At 39.5% G+C, this 20,026-nt stretch overlaps 1 protein-coding gene across 3 annotated transcripts in view; it reads left to right on the top strand.

Moving 5' to 3' along the window:
* The window catches only part of SLC25A26 (solute carrier family 25 member 26), a 160,031-nt gene that overhangs the window by 34,464 nt on the left and 105,541 nt on the right, over window positions 1–20,026 (top strand). For all 3 annotated transcript variants that reach the window (XM_023727941.1, XM_023727939.1, XM_023727940.1), the window contains 2 exons: window positions 6,363–6,467; window positions 8,256–8,303. In XM_023727941.1, the coding sequence (XP_023583709.1) occupies window positions 6,363–6,467; window positions 8,256–8,303 (153 nt within the window). The remainder of the gene's footprint in view (window positions 1–6,362; window positions 6,468–8,255; window positions 8,304–20,026) is intronic.

Raw genomic sequence — 20,026 nt, 5'->3', positions numbered from 1 at the left:
ATGTGTGTGTGTATATATATTTATATGTATACATATATATACATACACACACACACATATGTATGTAAAATACTGACATAATTAATTTCTAATGTCAGACGAATTTATGGGTTGTTGATTAAGTTTCCTAGAAGTCTTAAAGCAAGCAGTTTTTTGTAAAGTATGTTGAATGTGTTGGAAAAAAGATAAAATGTCACTATAAGGTACCATTAGTAATGCCCAGTGACTTTGAAGAGCATTTTAGGAATGAGAGGAAAGAAGTAAGGTTGTAAAACCCTGACAGGTGGCATGTCGGTGTATGGAATTAGCGGTGACAGTGAAGGAACCAGAGGTTGTAGCAGCGTCTCTCTCTCTCTCTGTCTCTCTCTGCATTTACTCGTTTTACCTAACGCGAGGCTGAAGTCGGCTGTATTTTTTCACCCTTTCAAATGCTTAGTCTTATGCATCTTGGTGTTATTTAAGAAGTTCTAAAAGGAGATATTCAGCTCTCCATTGCAAAAAAATTGATTAACAACTTATTAGAAAAGTTTTTATTTATGTCAAAGAAAGAAGAATCCTGGTAACAGCTTCATTGTTATAACCAGTTTTTAATGTCAGGTTTCATCGTATTTTAGGTATGTTTATTCTAATGAGGCCGGCTTTGCATTTTAATGTTGATAAAAGACAAGGACATATATTTTCTTTATGGAAGACCTTAGATGTCTTTTGATAAAACTTTCACATATAAAGCATTCTTGGGTTTAATGAAAATGCCACCATGCCTGTGTCATGAATTTCAGTTGAACCCCAGGTTTGTAAGGAAAGAATCCTCTAAAGAATGGATTTACCAAGAGTCCCACAGATGACATTACTTTTATTTCCTTTCGTAGGACCACAGCACTATAACATGTTTTTGTTCTTGTGCAGTGAAATATTCTCTTGTAACTCAGATTCAAATCTGAGAAAAATCAGAGTTAATAGAAAACCAAATGGAAAGCGCTGGAGGTAGTGGAGGAAATAGAGATGTTACTTTGTAGCCTCTCTCTTATGCCAGAATTGAGGCGCCGCAGAAGTCAGGAAGCCATGCTTGGTGCTTTGTACCCCTTCGATTAGTTATGTTGCTTTTCATCTGAGAATCTTTTCAGAGTTTTTCTTCTGCCTCTGTATTTTTAAGAAATAAAAACTTAATGTAAGAACATGGAGGGTTATGAAGCATGAAGTTCCCTAAATATTTATGCCAAACTTCAAAAGTAGACATTTCCTATTTTCTTGACATATTGGGGTCATATTTCACTCTTGACCTCTTCAATTGAAAAATACAAGGAGTTAGTGTACCCTTTTCTTTCCTTTCTTTCTTTATTTTCATTTCTTTAATGAGTTTTAGATGCTGGGAGCAACACTGTTAGGTTCATGTAAGTTTCTGTGGACCTTATTTTCTATCCTGGTTTTTAAGTATGGATCTTGACACTTTGTTATCAAAGGGAACATGGTTTATACCAAATTGTAGGCCTTAGTGGTACGCTAATCAGTTTTTGGGTGTTTATTGCTACTAAATTAAAAATAAAGGTTTTTGTCAAGGCCAATAGGTTAGCATCTGAAAGCAGATTTTAAATTAGCCCTTTAATTTTATTTTATCCCTCACTTAAAATCTTTAGTCCCTACACGCAGTATATAAAGATGTAATTTGTGACAACAACAATATAAGGGGGTAGAGAAAGTGGTGTAGGAACAGAGTTTTTGTATGTTAAACTAAAGTTAACTTGGTATCAATTTAAACTAGGTTTTTAGAAATTTAGGATGTTAAGTGTAAGGCCCATGGTAACGACAAAGGAGGTATCTTAAAAATATACACAGCCAGGCCACTGTGCATTCCCTGCTCGAGTTAGCACTGAAGGGAAGTTCCAGTGTAGATGCAGGGAATGGCACCTAGACTGAGGGGCAGCATGGGCAAAGGAAGGTCGATACAGAAGTGTAGGCATATGCCACGGTCCCTGACCATCTTTTTCATAGCCTCTGTGGTCTTCATATATTATCCCATTTCTTTCCTCGATTGTTAACCTCTGCCTTGTTGTTACCACTTTCCCCCATCCTATGTACAAATATTTGCCATCCTAAAACAAACAAACAAAACAAAATGAAGAAACAAACAAAAAAAAAAAACCCCAATAAACCAACTAACTGTTCCTTGACCCTGCGGTCACTTTTAAGTATAAACCCATCTCTCCTAACTTCTTGGCCAGCTTCCAGTAATTGTAGTCTACTATTGCTGTCTTTACCTCTAAATCACTTATGAATTCACTGTAATGGGTCTCCTGCCCCAACCGGTCCATTGAAACAGTTTTGATGAACTCCATTAGCCTTCATATGTACACTATTTGAGACTCTTAACCCATCACTCTGCAAACCTCTACTTGGAGCTTCTGGCTCCCCCTGAATATCAAGTAGGGTTCTTGGTTGCTTGCAACAGAAATGGATCCTGGCTAACCTATGCAAAAATGATTCTTTTTTGGAAGATTGACAGACACTATTAAGTTACTTTCCCCTTCTTCCTTGCCGACAAAATACTGACTTGGAGTAGGGAACAATGTGCTAGACCCACATATTGTCAGCTTCCCTGACAAGGCATGGCTGTGTCACACAACTCTGGCTGTCATGTGCAAGGAGACGTCTGTTGAGGGGCATCTGAAAAATCTTGCTTTCTAATATAAAGAGACAAGGAGAAGGCCTGTTCTTCTTCCTTGAACCCAGTTGTGTGATGATGTGATGCTGGTAGATACAAGAGCCAAATTATAAGAGCAAGGGTTGGGAAGCAGAAAGAGAAAGAACACCGGTTCTTGTTCACTTTGTAGAGGTCCTGCACTAAATGTTGACCTGTTTATCACCCAACTACCTGTTGAAATGACATAATTACAGTAAGTGCTGTTTATTGCCTAAGCCACTATTTGGTGTTCTGTTACTTGCATCCAAAAAAGCTGTTTACTTCTGTTACTGATTCAGAACAATATTTGGTGACTATTAGACTACTTGGAAGACTGGAGAAGCAGGCATGGGAACTGAAAGGGAAGGGGGGCCAGGGCAAGAACCATAGCCAGGCACACACCTTAGGAACAGTCTGGTTAGGATGCTTCCTCAGGCACTGCTCCCTGAACTGTCACTGGGCTCTGGACCCTGGACCCCTTCACCACTGGAAGCTGCTGCTGTGAATGAATGGTGAACTATCTCAGTAGCCCTAGAACAGCACTGTCCAGTAGAAACACAATGCAAGACACACATAACTTTAAATTTTCTAGTAGCCACATTGAAAAAGGTAAAAAGAAATAGCTGGAATGAATTTTAGCAATATGTTTTATTAAATCAAATATGCCCATAATGTTAACATTTCAACATGTAATCAGTAGAAAAGAATCTACATTATTTTTTCATACTAAGTCTTCAAAATCCAATCCTGTTGTTTTCTAGCCATATGTTCATTTCATGGCTGGACATGACCACTTACATGTCCCACAGACTTCTCCAACTCAGAATTTCCCCGTCTGAACTTATGATTTTCCCTCCAAATCTGCTCTTCCCTCCTCTGATCCCTGACTTCATTTCATGGCACCACTATATATCCATTATCCAAAGGAGAAACTTAGGAATGTCTCATTCTCTCCCTTCACTCCTAACTTTCTATCAGTCACCAGGTCCTGTTCCTTTTTACTTTTGACGTTTTCTCAGATTTGGAGCCGTGGTGGCACAAATGGTTAAGCACTTGGCTGCTAACCCACAAGGTTGGTGGTTCGAACCCACGCAGTAGATCTGTGGGAGAAAGACCTGGTAATCTGCTTCCTTAAAGATTACAGCCAAGAAAACCCTCTGAGACAGTTCTGCTGTGTCACATGAGTGAGTTGAAATCAACTCGACGGCACCTGACAACAGCAGTTCTGAGCTGTGTTCATCTCCAGTCGTCTTTTAGAGAAGTGTTGTAGAAATCCCATAACTCATCTCCTGCCTCCTGGAGCCCTTTGCTTCTTCCCTTTCCCTCCTCTCCATTCCCCAGATATTCTGTGTACTACAGCCAGAGTGAGGTACCTAAATCCCAGGTTATCATTCCTCTGCTTAAATTTTTTCAGTTGTTCCCATAGCCTATGGAATAAATTGCAAGCTCCTTTAAATGGCATATGGAGCTTCCTTGTCTATCTAGTCTTGAAGGCCCACTGTGGGTGGAAAGATAGCTTGGCCTGAATTGCAGATATCTTTGTGAACAATAAGCATTCAAATATTTGATGAATGAAGAAATAAAAATCGGATCATCTTGTTTTATAAGTTAGGTTTGGGAGGAAAATAACTTCAGGTAATGAGTCCTTTGTCATCATAACCATATCTGTTGTAGTATGTCCATGTAAAGCATCATTACTTTTTAGCTGTCCTTTAAAGGTGATATGCCCATGTTAGTTAACTCCACGACATCTAAAATCACATCACATGTGTCTTTGTCCCTTGTATCCAGGGTACTGATGCTTACATCTATCCTCTGCCCACTCTGCTCTTGCCAGAGGTAATACCAAAGAAGATTCGCTAATGTTTCTACCTTAGATCAGGGATTGGCAAGCTGCTGCCTGTTTTTGTAAATAAAGTTTTATTGAAACATACACCGTTCATGTACATATTATGATCTATGGCTGCATGTAGTGCTACAACAGCAGAGTTGAGTATTGGTGACAGAGACCATATGGCTTGCAAAGTATAAAATATTTACTGTTAGGTCTTTTACATAAAAAGTTTGCATACCCTTGCCTTTGAGCCACATAATGTTGGAAAGATAAACCCTTACATAATGTCCAAATTAGTTAGTAACCTCTGATTAGGAATTAGGAGAATACAGATAAAAAATGGACAAACCTTTCTGAGTTTGCATGCCCTGTTTATGAGATGGTTTTGTTAAATTTCTTTATGCTGCTTCTGTTTTGCTACATATCATTAAAGAAAGATTGTCTGCATTTCTTACCACATATTGTTGTTGTTAGGTGCCATCAGGTCGGTTCCGACTCATAGTGACCCTGCGTACAACAGAAAAAGCACTGTCTGGTCCTTCTTCTCCATCCTCACAATCATTATGCTTGAGCCCATCGTTGCAGCCAGTATATCAGTCCATCTTGTTGAGGTTCTTCCAGTATCACAGCAACACGCAAGCCACCACAGTACAACAAACTAAGATGCGTGTATATGTGTATATATATGTGTGTATATGTATATATGTATGTTTTTGGAGCCCTGGTGGCACGGTGGTTAAGAGCTATGGTGTGCTATGGCTGTTAACCAAAAGGTGGTAATTCATATCTACCAGCTGCTCCTTGGAAACCCTGTGGAGCAGTTCTGCTCTGTTCTCTAGGTTCGCTATGAGTCAAAATCGACTCGATGGCAACGTGGGTTTTTTTTTTTATATATATATGTACGTTTTTAAGTCTGAAAGTTTTAAAATTAATCTCAACCATATGCACAAAATTGAACACCAAAGTCAGGTGTGTGAAATATGAGTTGTAGAAAAAGTTTGTCTTTGACAGACTGCTTAGTGTGCAGAGGCTTAAATACAGCACTTCATTAAAACAATTTAAAGCATCAGTTTATATGTTTCTCTCCCTATAACCTGCCCCCTTTTCCCATCCCTGCCTTCTGTCCTTCTGCTGAGTTCCTTCTGATTTGACCAGTTCTTTATTGTTCCTATTTATGAAAATGAGTAGGCTACTGAGGCACAATCAGTAGCCTGGAAGTACACATGTGAGGTGGCCTGTACCCGGGGTATAGTAAAATTATTTATTGACTGGTGGGATGTGAAGTATGGACCAGTCAGAACTGATATCAACTGGAATGCTGGAGCAGGGTCCAAGAGTGCCGGGAGTTACTCCTCAGTTATGGGGTGTTGGGGAGATCTTGGGTCCTGGGACTGGGAGCTGGTTGAAACAGGGATGCGTTGTGGGTCAGGATGGGAAGGCTGGGGATACTGGCTGATTATCAGCCTTGCTTCTACTGATGCATGCATTACTTCCAGTACAGCAAAGATCCCTTGGTTCACTCTTTCATCAGATGTGTTCAGAATGCCTGTCACGCACCAGATACTTTTCTAGGTGTTGGGGATTCAAAATGAGTCAGCGTGCTTCTTGCCATTGAGAAGCTTAGACGTGGATGTGCTTGGAGAGACGTGGAGTGGGAGGGTAACAGGAGGATCTGCTGGCAAAACCATGCGTGTCCACTAAGGGTCCAAGTGTTTTAGATTTAAAAAACCTTTTGAAGTCTTGCACTAAGCCTATATACATTATGCTTTTTAACTATAATTTCTGCTTATTAAAAAAATTCAATTTTTATAGCTGATATTTCTTATTTAGGATGTAATTTATTCATTTTAGGTTGCCTGCCTGATTCGAGTTCCTTCTGAAGTTGTTAAACAGAGGGCACAGGTATCTGCTTCGTCAGGGACATTTCAGATTTTTACTAACATCTTGTATCGAGAGGTGAGGTTGTTTTTTTTTTTTTTTTTTAATGTGTTTTTAAGCTCTCATCTTTTATTTTTTGAGAAATATTTTATAGTAGATTGATATTCTGAACTCTGTGGGCCTCATCCCAACAGCCTTAGAAGGGTCCTTACAGCTAGATTTAATGTCCAGTCATAACTTTTTATGCTAAATTATCTTTGTCTTTCCTTATTTTGTTTTTGAATTTTACTTTCATTTTTATTTCTTTTTCAAATTTCTAAACAAATGCATATCGAGTGCCACTACTGTATATGCAGAGCCCTGGTGGCGCAGTGGTTAAGCATTCGACTGCTGATCAAAAGATTGGCAGTTCATATTTACTTTTCGCTCCATGGAATCCCTATGGGGCAGTTCTGCTCTGTCCCATAGGGTCGCTATGAGTCAGAATCGACTTGACAACAACAGGTTTTGGGTTACTGTATGTGTGTCCTATTGAAATCTTCCTGTAGTTCTTTTGGAATCAGACATGGAGTAAATTGTAAATATGTAAAGAGTAAAGATACTGTATTAAAACATCACTACAGAATTTGAGGACCCATGAAAAAGAAGGATAGTAATAGAGTAGTATTAGTGGCCAGCGTCATAATATTTATATCAGATGCAGTTCCTCTTTTATTGATTAGCGTTAAGCTCTGGGTCAAAAATCATTCTTGCTGGGTCAGAAATTAAACTTTTTATGGAAAAGGTCAAATAGTAAATATTGTATCATGTGCCTAGGGAGCATTTAGGAGGCCTGGTGGCGCAACGGTTAAGCATTCAGCTGCTAACAGAAAGGTTGGTGGTTGAAACTCACCCAGTGTCTCCTTGGGAGAATGACCTGACGATCCGCTCCTGTGAAGATTATTGTTGTGGTGTTGTGTACCTTCGAGTCAGTTCCAACTCATAGCAACCCTGTATGACAGAGTAGAAAAGCCCTGTAGGGTTTCCTAGACTGTGATCTTTATAGGAGTGGATTGCCAGATCTTTTCTCCCGAGGAGCCAAGCACTTAACCACTGTGCCACCAGGGCTCCTTTCGTAAAGATTACAGCCTAGAAAATCCTATACGGCAGTTCTACTCTGTCACTTAGGGTGGCCGTGAGTGGAAATCTACTCAGTGGCACCCAACAACAAGGGAGCATTTAGCTGCTGTCCCTTACAGTTTTTACAGAAGCCTTTTTTCCCGAAGAGAATCAATCTCGTGGAAATTTCAATGAGTCTAGGTTTTAGAAAAGTTACTCTTAATGGCCCCTTTGTCCCCTAGGTGAGGAGACATTGAGTATTTATTTGTATGGATGAGATAATCCAGTTGAGGGTCCATGCTGAGCCTTGTGGATAGTTAGTAGATAAATCAAGTCTTGTCCAGAAGTATTTATCACTATTGTATTGAGAGATTATCATTGAGTTTCTGATGTCTTTTGATCAAAACTATGGAATATAATTTTATTTTTCTTTGAAAGGATAATCAGCATTCTGTGTGCGTTTGCGTTGGGAAGTATATTCACTTCAAAGCATCTTAAGGGTTCTTTTCAAGAGAAGAAATGTTGAATAATGGCAACTAAAACTAATATGTGGTCAGTTTTATTACTATGTCCCTATTTTAAAGGGAGCTGACTGAAAATTTGCATACCTGAGGCCAGTTTAGAACCTTTAGCCTCTCAGAGAATTGTGGGAATTGTGAACGTTTTAAAACTCAAGTTTTAGAATAGGTGGATCTGCTTCATTCAGAATGTCGTTCGGAAGTCTTCTCTGCTCTTATAACTTTCTAAGCTCTTGGCTTTTTGTTTCAGGGCATCCAAGGATTGTATCGAGGCTACAAAAGCACAGTTTTAAGAGAGGTAACTCACTTAATTTCCAGTATTGAAGTACAAAAGAATGATGTTCTTTGTTCAGTAAATTTATGCTTCTGAACTATCAGAAGTTTATTTGGAGAAACTGGTTTAAAAAATTTTAAAAAATTATGATCACTTTAAAAAAAAAACCTCTGGTTAGTCCTATCTTGCTTCCTCTAAAAGAACGAGTGGAATGGGTTTGCTGCAGGAGCAATCCCCGTGGTCGGCATAGCTCATCCCACAGCTTCATTGTTATTCTAGGGTGGCTAAGTTTTTGCTATAGCTGAAATATTCAGAAATGATTGCATGGCAGCAGATTTGGTTTATTTTTATTTTTATTTTTTGGTTTACTAAGAGTAAGATATCAAGTTACTTACTGTAATATGCAGAATTAATAAAAAATTAGTAATGAAAAAAGCACACTAAGGGACAAGTGCCTCAGAAGCCTGTATCATGTAGTTAGCTCTTGGCTTGCTGATGGCAAGGAAGTTAGGGAAATATCATGAGCTGGGAGTTCAGTCTGGGCTGGAGTCCTGGCTCTGCAGTGTGCCCCCGGGCAGGCCACTCCATCTCTCTGTGCCTTCCACCTCTATAGAGTTCTGTGGTTGAAAAGGCAAAGCTTTATCATCAATATGTGATTTCGGTTTATTACTTCAGGAAGCGTGTTTTTTTCTTTGCCTCAGAAGAGGCAGTTTTGAAGTTAAAAAGTTGACTTATAGATATGTGTGATACGAGAGAAGTCTTCGGTTTGGGACTTAATTTTCTATTAAAATACAAATAGTAACCTACATACATCTACACTGCATCTTTGTTTTGTATTTGGAGTTCTTTTGATACTAAAACATTTTTATGTATAAAAAGTTTTAAGTAAGTATTCTCATAATTAGCAGAACATGGAAATTTTTTGAAATCCCTCATTTTATTCCCAGGTAGCTTTTTATATTTTATTTTATTTTTTTACTGTAGATTACAGTCGTCTTCTTTTTTTAGATTACAGCCTCTTTTGTGTAACACCAGCACTATTACACATTATTTGAAGCTTTTGGTTTCTGCAAGGTAACAACCGGCAGAGTTGTGTAGTGTAGTTAGTGTAGGTCTTTGAAGAGCCTCTTTTGAAGGCAGTCTCAGTGTTTCAGAAGTAGTTATTTGTATGAAGATGACTTTTGCCTTTCAGAAATATCACCTGTACCATATCTTCATTCGCTACTAATTTTCTGATTCACTAAATGTGGTGTTTACTCAGATTTCACCTGTATGCAGGAAAAAGGGGGGGCAATAAACCTTTTTGATTTTTCTGAGAGGTGCTGAATAAATGGATATATTTACATGCTCTAGGATACTGGTTTGCATACAAAGAAATAGATAAAACCTGTGGTTACAACTGCATTCTGCTCTTTTAAAAATTTGTTTCGACGTATGTCAAGCTAGTAATTAATTTCTAGGCTGCAGTCCTTGCAAATAGTGTGACCCTACTGAGATGACTTTGTTTACTCAAAATGGCAGTGCTTTGTTGGAAATTTAATTGGGGTCTTGTGTATTATGCATTTTCATAGAAGATCCTTCAAAACTGATTTTACTTGAAATATTGCCTTTGTAGAAATTCTCTGATAGAATGAGGGAAGAATTATTGCTGAGTGAAATGTAGCTTCTTTTCAAAATAAGAGAAATAAGAAGTGCTATATCTGCTTTAAACAAAATTTTTGCATTATAGTTTCAATTCTTCTATTTTTCTGACACCAATATCACATCTTTTTACAAAGAGCTTTTTTGATTGTTTCAATAAGTAAGTACATTAAGCCTTAGTGAGAATCACCAGGAAACTTATACATTTTTTCTGTGTGCAATTTTTCCCTTAAAATTGTCTTATCTCTGTGGCAGTAGCCCATTAGAATGAGATTGAAATTTGAATCCATGCATTATAAAATAGATTATGTGTCGTCTTTAGATTTGTGAATAGTGTCACATATTTTTTTTTTACTAAATTTTTTGTTTATTGAGATGGGATGCTGTTAGGGATTGAATTGTATCGCCCCAAAATGTATGTCAACTTGGCTGGGCTATGATTCCCAGTATTATGTGGCTGTTCTCCAATCTGTGATCTGATGTGTTGTAAATCCTAACCTGTATGATGCTAATGAGGCAGGATTAGAGGCAGTTATGTTAAATGAGGCAGGACTTAATCTATAGGATTAGGTTGTATCTTGAGTCAATCTCTTTTGAGATATAAAAGAGAGAAGTGAGCATAGAGGAGAAGGGACCTCATTACCACCAAGCAGTAGAGCCAGGAGCAGAGCTTGTCCTTTGGACCCAGGGTCCCTGTGCTGAGAAACTCTTAGAGCAGGGGAAGATTGATGACAAGGACCTTCCCCCAGAGCTGACAGAGAGAAAGCCTTCCTCTGGAGCTGGTGCCCTGAATTTGGACTTCTAGCCTCCTAAACTGTGAAATAATAAATTTCTGTTGGCTAAAACTGTTGCACTTGTGGTATTTCTGTTATAGCAGCACTAGATAACTAAGATAGAATTTGGTACCAGGAGTGGGGTGCCACTCTAACAGTTACCTACAATGTGGAAGTGGTTTTGGAATTGAGTACTGGGTAGAGGCTGGAAGAGTTTTAAAGTGCCTAATAATAAAAGCCTAGATTGCCTTGAAGAGACTGTTGGTGGAATTATGGACGTCAAAGACAATTCTAATGAGGGCTGAGAAGGTAGGAGAGCTATAACACCTGAGATGGCACATACAGAAGCAGCAGCAGAACCAGGAGACCAGCGTGAGATGGTGCAGGAGCTGAGCCAAGGAGCAAGAGAGCTGAGTGCCTTCTGGCCGAGGTTTTCTGGTGGAGTAGGGTGCCTCCAGGCACATATCAGTAGAGCTAAAGAGCTTTGTAACACTGCCCAAGCAGGGCAGAGGCTGGGCTGGCCCGAGGGGCCGAGAGGCTGAGAGGCCAAGGAACCAGGAAGCAGAAGCTGAAGAAACAAGGAGCATGGGAAACAGAGCTGCCTCAGTTTAAGAGGGTGAGGCTACAGCCTCTGGAATCTCATAGGATAGAACCACGGCCTGCTGGGTCTTAAAGGGTGGCCCACAGCCTCCTAGGTTTCAAAGAGTCAGATCTTCACCAACTTGATTCCAGAGTGTGGGGCTGCTTTTCACGAGTGCCAGCGGGATGGGGCTAGATCTGCTGCCCAAAGCTGAGGGGGTAGGACTGCCATGCCGAAGGGGAAGAAGAACAGGGCTTACCGGGGCCGAGAGGGTGGGGTCACCACTGAGATGGACTAGGAGAATGGGGCCACCTAAAGCTAAGGGAGCAAAGTTCCATCCCAGTGGGCCTGTAAGGCGGAGCTGAAGCCCAGGGTTGAGGGACCTCCATCCAAAATCCAGAGAGTGTGGCTAACACTCAGAGTCTAGAGGGCAGGGCTACTGTCTAGATGGTCTCAGAGAACAGAGGATTATTTTCAAGCCTTGAGAGCTAATGTGTTCTGCTGATTTTTTTTTTTTTTTTAAACTTGCTTGGTGCTGGTTATTCCTTCTTTTCCTCCATTTTCTCCCATTTGTAATGGAAGTGTCCACCTTGTGCCTGTTGCACCATTGTACTTTGGAAGCAGATAACTTGTATTCCAGATTTCACAGATGAAGAGGGATTTTGCCTCAGGGTGAAATTGGATTTAGAGTCAATTTAAGACTTTTGGGATGATACAGTGGGGTGAATTTGTTTTGCATGCGGCAAGGACATGGATTTTGGGGGGGGCCAAATGGTAGATTAATATATTATAGATTGAATTGTGTCCCCCTAAAATGTGTCAACTTGGCTAGGCTATGATCTCTAGTATTGTGTGGTTGTCCTCCATTTTGTGATCTGATGTGTTATAAATCCTAACCTTTATGATGTTAATGAGGCAGGGCATAATATATAGGATTAGGTTGTATCTTGAGTCAATCTCTTTTGAGATATATAAGAGAGAAGTGAGCAGAGAGGAGAGGGACCGCATTACCACAAAGCAAGAAGAACCAGGAGCGGAATGTGTCCTTTGGACCCAGGGTCCCTGTGCTGAGAAGCTCCTAGAGCAGGGGAAGATTGATGACAAGGACCTTCCCCCAGAGCTGACAGAGAGGGAAAGCCTTCCCCTAGACACAGCACTCTGAATTTGGACTTCTAGCCTCTTTAACTGTGAGAGAATAATTTCTGTTTGTTAAAGCCATTCACTTGTTGTGTTTTTGTTATAGCAGCACTAGATAACTAAGATCTATACTTATCCCTTATGTTCTCCTAAATTGTTTTATTTACTGTGAATTTTAGACTGAGTCTAAGCAAGGTCACCAGATTATAGTATTTACCTCTGCCTTTCAGGATTCATCTTCCTTGTGATCCTGGCCAAGTTAGAGGTAGTCAGGCATCGTGGTGCAGTGGTGTTACTGCAGTAAGATGGTGTGGGGAGCAAAATCACAGCTGCTTTCATAGCCAGGCTGGTTTCAGAGGGCCCATTGGCCTAAAAGTTCTATGGAGAGCAACTTCACAATCTTGGATGTGAATTAGAAGGACTTCTATAGGGAAAGAAATCCGAGAAAGGCAAGTTGTTTCAAAAGAAGTAAGAATAAGTTAGGTTCAGCAAATGCCTTTTATCCACAAATTGTACTCAACAGTCACGTTAAGAATGTCTGCTGTGTATTGGCACTATGCAAAAACATTTCTTCCCTAAAGGATGCACATTCTGGTGGGGAAATCAATAGGGGAGTAGGTACTTTACATTGACTTTAATAAATGTGCTAATGATAAGTATATATATTTGTATAAGATGCAGCTAGGATTCTAGAAGCAATGCTTGACTGATACTCAATTAGTATTTGTCACATTAATAAAACCGAGTCTTGACTTAATTCTTGAAGGAGGGGGAATTAGAAGTAGTCAAGGAGACAGATGGAACAGCATGAGCAAAGGCATGTGTGAAAGCATGTGCATACCTCACTTATGTAAGCAGACTTGGTGTTTCCACTTCCATAGAAGAAGAGATAGTGATTTCCTTCTACTTCAAGCCAAATGAGGGGGCTTCAAGAGGTCACTCAGAAAGTTCGGTACTTGCCAGCAGGAGAGGTTGACCCTCTCACCCAGCTGGATGCTTGCTGAATTATAGAAATCCAGGGGTCCCAGCACTGCCAGAGGCCTGCAGTGGAGGAAATGGGAAGAGCCCTCGGAAGAATCTGACATGCGTCTCCTGCAGTTTGGGGGACACATTACTGGCGTCTGGCTCTTACCTGCACAAATCTGAAGGCAAGAAGCTGGCTAGAGCTGCCCCAGTGGTCGATGTTGCCATTTTGGTAATGAACAGCTCATGGCTTCGTTTTGGTAGATAAGAGAACGCACTGAAAAGATTTGAGATAGGTGAGGATTTCTCCTCCCAAACAACTGTCAGGCTTCCGTGAAGCAAGTCTTGCACCAAATTCGGCTACACATACAATCTAAAGCAGGCGATCAAACAGGCTAAACCAAGTTATTCAGCCGGTGTTGTAAGCTCAGCAAAGGCCCCTGCTTGTCCGTTTAGGTGCAGAAACCGCCACCCTGATTGAAAAGTTCACTCTAAGTAGACATGGCAGCTTTCCAGACTTAGTTACTTCTGATCGTCTGCTTCAGGCAACGAGAATTCCTCCTAATCCAGAGGCTAGACACAGAACACTTAGGGATCGAGCCTCAGGGACTGTCCTTCAAAGGACAGCACTGCTGTCTGTCCTCTCAGTCCCTTTCCACAAAAAGTGTTCATGTTCTGTAAGTTTCTGGTGGGGCTTTCCAGAGACACTCTATCCTAGCTGTTGTACATCTTATATTTTTTATTTTCTAATGTATTTTGGAGATCATTCTATATCAATTCATAAAGAGCACCCTAATTTTTTTTGATGATTACATAGTACTCCATTGTACAAATGAGTCATTGTTTATTTAACCAGTTCCTTTGTTGATGGGCATTTCAGGTGGGCTGCAATGAATGATATTGTTCATGTGTCATTTTGTATGTGGTTGAGATTGTATGTAGGCTACGTGTCAAGATGTGGCATTGCTTGGTTAAAGGTATGGACGTTTGTAATTTTGATAGTTATTGCCAAATTGTCCTTCATGGCAGCATCAGTTGACACTTTTGCTAACAAGGTTGGAGCTCTGTGTTTTCCCCAGCCTCATTAATGGTACTAGCAATCTAAGAAGTGAAAAATGATCTCACCGTAGTTTTGATTTTACTTATAAGCGAGACTGGGCATATTAACATGTGCCCAAGAACCATTTTATTTCCTTTGCCGTGAACTGATTATTTGAATCATCATGAAGTTATTGTGAGAATTAAATGACATGATCCATGTAATGTGCTTTGTACAGTGCCTGGCACATAGTTGGTGTTTAAGAAATGTTCTGCGATTGTTAGTATTCTTGGTAACTGTGAAAGGGCCTTGGACAGGAAACAATACCTGCTTGTGAGATGCAGCTCTGTCACTTACCAGCTGTCTGCTCTTGGAAAGTTTACTTAACCTCTCTGGACCTGAATTTGCCCATCTGCAGATGGAGCTTTACATAGACTGTTCCAGTTTAAGTCTGACAGCAGTCCTATGAGGCAGATATTATACTAACATGGCCTTCTAGAGACTTGGATGTTAAGAAGTCTGCCTGTAGGTTGTTAGGTTCTGAACAGGTATGCAACCTTGATGGGCCTGCCTTTAAGTGTGTGAATACAATTTCATGATGATGAGTAACAATTGTTGGGTTTGTACTAGAAGCCAAATAACTGTTATTACTTGTAAAGCTTCTCAGCAACAATTGGGGAATGTTTTATCCAAATGTCTTGTAGAGAGGAATTGTTTATACAGTTAACGAATTACAACCAATTTTATATTCATTGGCAACTTCTGTAGGAAAAACAGCATATTGGTATAATAGTGTAAAGTTACTCTAACTGATGGTTGAGCTAATGAAAATTATTAATGTAAATGGGTTGAAAAAGTTTCATGATTATTCATTTTTGGATTAGATTGATAATTACTGAAATTTAATTTCCAAATAAGATTACCCGTTTAGAAGAATACTTTCTTACTGAAAGATTGCAACACTTGAGTTTTTCTATTGAAAAATGTTATGAAGCAAATATAGCTAGAACTTCTCTTGCTTATTTGCTGTCCTTAAACCAGTGTGCTACTTCCTGCTTTCACGATAGTAAAAAGAGAACAAAAGTCTGTGATATTTGAGAAGAAAGGTTTTTTTCTCCTTGTATCAGTGCTGTGTGTCTGTCTGTGTGTGTGTTTACATGAAATTGTGTCCTTTGATTTGATTCTTTCTCTTTTGGCTTCTCTTTACATTTTGCTTCTGTTTGGCTCCATGGAATATTGTCTTTCCAGACAGCATGTCTTCCTTCCTCTTGAAAATAGCTGTTGAATTTTTACCTGTTTGTAGCATTCAGACTAGCATGTTGCCTTCCACAGAATCAGCACTCAGTGTATATTGGTTGGTTTTTTCCACTCCTTCACATGTTATTCTTTTTCGTTCAGGTTTATACCAGACACTGGGACCATTTCAGAATGCTGAGGGAGTACTAAAGGAATTACGCAGGGTAGTGGCTCAGCCTTTTGATTTTGATACGTTATAATGATCTTTTTGCATTAAATGGGTGAAGAAATACTACATAGTATATATCATTTTCTAAGATTTCAGTCTTCTTAAACCTTGAAAACATAGTTTTTATAAGCCTTATTTCATTAGAAAAGTAGTACTGTAATTAGTCACTTATTTTCCACATCTTAGGAATTCTACTGAACAGGGAAAAAAAAAAGCGATTATAAATCTTTCCAAACTTTTAATGTGAAATTGTTTTTCATTTAAAATTCAATGGAAACATATTGAACCCTATTTTAATCCTGCATAATTCATTTTATTAACTATGACCAAATAGAACATCTGTTAAAATTCCATAATGTTAGCTTCATGGGAAAAGAAAAAAGTCCCTGTTTGCTCTTGGAATTTGTCCATTGTTTTATTGTTCAGGCTTTCAGTAAAAGTGTAATGAGACATTCTTATTAATTGGAATATGAAACAAACGCAAATGAAATTTCCCCTTTAATCATAGAGGTTTATAAGATGAGTCACTTAATTGCATTTACATTAGTATATCTTTAGAGAATGTTCGTGGAGAATGAACGATAGCTCATTAGTTCATTCTTTAATTCAAGTAAAATTATTACTCCTCAGATAGGGATGTTAGCCTACAGTTTTTCATCATCTCTTAAATAAACAAACATTTTTAGAAAGAACAATTCAGTAAAATTATGTTAATGTAGAAGAATTACTTTAGGCTTTTGGTGCATATTTTCTCGTATTTTGTTTACATGAAACCAGCTGCTATTTGCTTTTCTCGTTCTTTGGACAAATTTCCTTTGTGCTGTACAGTTTTGAAAATGTTACATGTTTCCATTGTTGCACATTGGCCATGTTGTCCTGAAAGGACACAGTTCCTGTGTATATGGTTTACGGGGCTCTGAATGCAGTAACAAGGCTCTTCAGTGTAAACACGTGAGAAGAAAACTATTGGATAAAGGTGGACATTTTCTCTTAATTTTTCACTTTAAACGGTAGCATCAAAAACCATAGTGTTGAAGGAACTGTGTCTTTATTATTCCTTTGCTTGTGTTTTTCATCCCAGGTGTAATATCCTCTTCCTTCATCTTTCTGTGTCAGTTTGGATTGCATTTAGTCTGCAAATAACAGAAAATCTGACTACAGTGGCTTAACCAAATACTTCCCCCCCCCCACCCCTTCTATAACAAGAAATCCGGAGATGGTCAGGCTAAGGCTGGTGTACTGGGTAAATGAGGGCATTGAGGATTCAAGGTCTTTCATTCTGTTTGGCTAGGCTTAATGTTCTGGCTCGTTGACACATGACCACAAAATAGCTGCTGTACTTTTAGGCATCATGGCCCCATTCCAAGCATGAAGAAGTGGGAAGGGCAGGAGGCAATATTAGCTTTATCTGTCCCTCTATCTGGAAAACAAAAGCTTTCATGGAACAGAATGGTGCCTTAGGTCCTTCCTGAGACGCATGGGGAGTGGGAAGTTGAGTGTGTAGTATTTTGGTGCAGTAGATGAAGGCAGGTGAGGAGGGGATGGATTGGGACTGTTGTTACTGAGTCATCCTACAGTGTCTCCCATATTGTGTATATTCAGTTCCATCCATCCAAAGTTCTGTCCCTTCAAAAAGGGAATCATCTCATACACCTCTGGCTTCAACCTATACTTGTGTATCGTGTTGTTAACATCCCTGGAGCACTTGTCTAGACCATATTTTTTTGATATTTAATTCTACTCTGAAAACTAATACGTGTTCTTATTTTTCTGCTGCCTTTGTTCTCTTGGGCACCAGTGTGGAAGCTTCTCTTTAAAAATCAGTTAGTGGCCTCTGCTGTAATTATAAAGTAACCTTATTTTGCAAGTGGAGCCCTGGTGGCGCAGTGGTTAAGAGCTTGGCTGCTAACCAAAAGGTCAGCAGTTCAACTCTACCAGCTGCTCTTTGGAAACCCTGTGCAGTAGTTCTACTCCATCTTATTGGGTTGCTATGAGTTGGAATCGACTAGACGGCAAGGGTTTGGGTTTTTTTTTGTTTTTTTTTTCCGGGGGGGAGGGTTTATTTTGAAGACACGAGGTTGTTTCAAAATTGTCTATTTGTTATGCAGTTTTGACTTCAAAGTTCAGATCTCAGAATACTTGTATCGATATGTTCATATGTAACCACTTTTCTTTTAAAATATGTAAATCACATTTTTCTCCCAAAATTTTATATAGACTTCTGATTCGTAAGAACTTGTTTTCCCCAAACTCCTGGCACTAATGGGTACCTAAAAGTTTAAGACAGAAGGGAGGTATAAATATGGATTATTAATCTTAAGTGTATGTTTTCCTCCCCACAAAAATTTGTCTGTATATAAAATGCAAAATCTACAGCATACCAAAGTGGTTAAGATCATGAGATCTGGAGTCCTGGGTTCTCTCCCTTACGAGGTGTGAGATCTTGGGTGCACCACATCCTTACTAAGCTTCAGTTCCTGTAAAGTAGGGATCGTGTTTTGGATTATTGTAAGATTATATGAAATAGTGCATGTCAAGAACTTGGCACAGTGACTGGAACATTGTAAGTACTCAGTAAATACTATCATTTTATATTAATCAGGGGACACAGACAGACGTAGAGAATCTGCTTTGATAGAGATGATCGTGAAGAACAGTGGCTTGTAATGCATATTATCCCATGTTTGCAGGATTTCCTCATATCATTCAGATGTTAGTTCACATACCCTTACCAAGGGCCTCCTCTGACCACACTAAGAGACCTGTCCACTCCTGGTCACTCACCTGTTTCCCTAGCATTCACCATTATCTGAAAGTTTCTTCACTTCTTGTTTACAAATTTGTTATCTGTTAACCTTTCCGCCACTAAAATATAAGCACCTGAGGGCAGGGAGCCTTGTCTGTTTATCAACTCAAGGGCAATGGGTTTGTTTGTTTGTTTTGGTTATTAATCCAATTACTCAATACAAGAAAGATGTTTACCTGTGTTTTATTGACTATGCAATTCATTCTACTATGTGGATCATAACAAATTATGGATAACATTGTGAAGAATGGGAGTCCCAGAACACTTAATTGTGCTTTTGAGGAACCTGTACATAGACTCAAGAGGCAATTGTTCAAACAGAACAAGGAGATACTGTGTGGTTTAAAGTCAAGAACGATGTGCGTCAGGGTTGTTTCCTTTCACCATGCTTGTTCAGTCTGTATGCTGAGCAAATAATCCGAGAAGCTGGACTATATGAAGAAGAATGCAGCATCAGGATTGGAGGGAGACTCATGAACAACCCACAATATGCAGATGACACAACCTTGCTTGCTGAAAGTGAAGAGGACTTGAAGCACTTACTGATGAAGGTCAAAGACCACAGCCTTCAATATGGATTATACCTCAACATAAAGAAAATGAAAATCCTCACAATTGGACCAATAAGCAACATCATGATAAATGGAGAAAAGATTGAAGTTGTCAAGGATTTCATTTTGCTTGGATCCACAGTCAACGCCTATGGAAGCAGCAGTCAAGAAATCAAATGATGCATTGCATTGGGCAAATCTGCTTTAAAAGAGACCTCTTTAAAGTGTTAAAAGCAAAGGTGTCACTTTAAGGACTAAGGTGTGCCAGACCCAAGCCACGGTATTTTCACTTGCCTCATATGCATGTGAAAGCTGGACAATGAATAAGGATGACCGAAGAAGAATTGATGCCTTTGAATTATGGTGCTGGCAAAGAATATCAAATATACCGTGGACTGCCAGAGAAGGAATAAATCTGTCTTGGAAGAAGTAGAGCCAGAATGTTCCTTGGAAGCAAGGATGGCGAGACTTCGTCTCATGTACTATGGACATGTTCTCAGGAGGGACTAGGCTCTGGAGAAGGACGTCATGCTTAGTAAAGTAGACGGTCAACGAAAAAGAGAAACCCTCAACGAAATGGATTGACACAGTGGCTGCAACAGTGGGCTCAAGCATAACAACGTTGTGAGGATGGTGCAGGACTGGGCAGTGTTTCGTTCTATTGTACGTAGGGTCGCTATGAGTCGGAACTGACTGGACTGCACCTAACAACAACAAGAGCATTAATCCAACACCTGGAAAGTGCCCGACACATAGCAAATCAGAAAATATTCAGTGAATAAATCAGTAACT

Source organism: Trichechus manatus, unplaced genomic scaffold, assembly GCF_000243295.1.
Source record: "Trichechus manatus latirostris isolate Lorelei unplaced genomic scaffold, TriManLat1.0 scaffold00020, whole genome shotgun sequence".
NCBI classification, from domain to species: Eukaryota; Metazoa; Chordata; class Mammalia; order Sirenia; family Trichechidae; genus Trichechus; species Trichechus manatus.
Note: the sequence above shows the minus strand (reverse complement) of the source record. Positions and strands in the feature narration are given on the sequence as shown.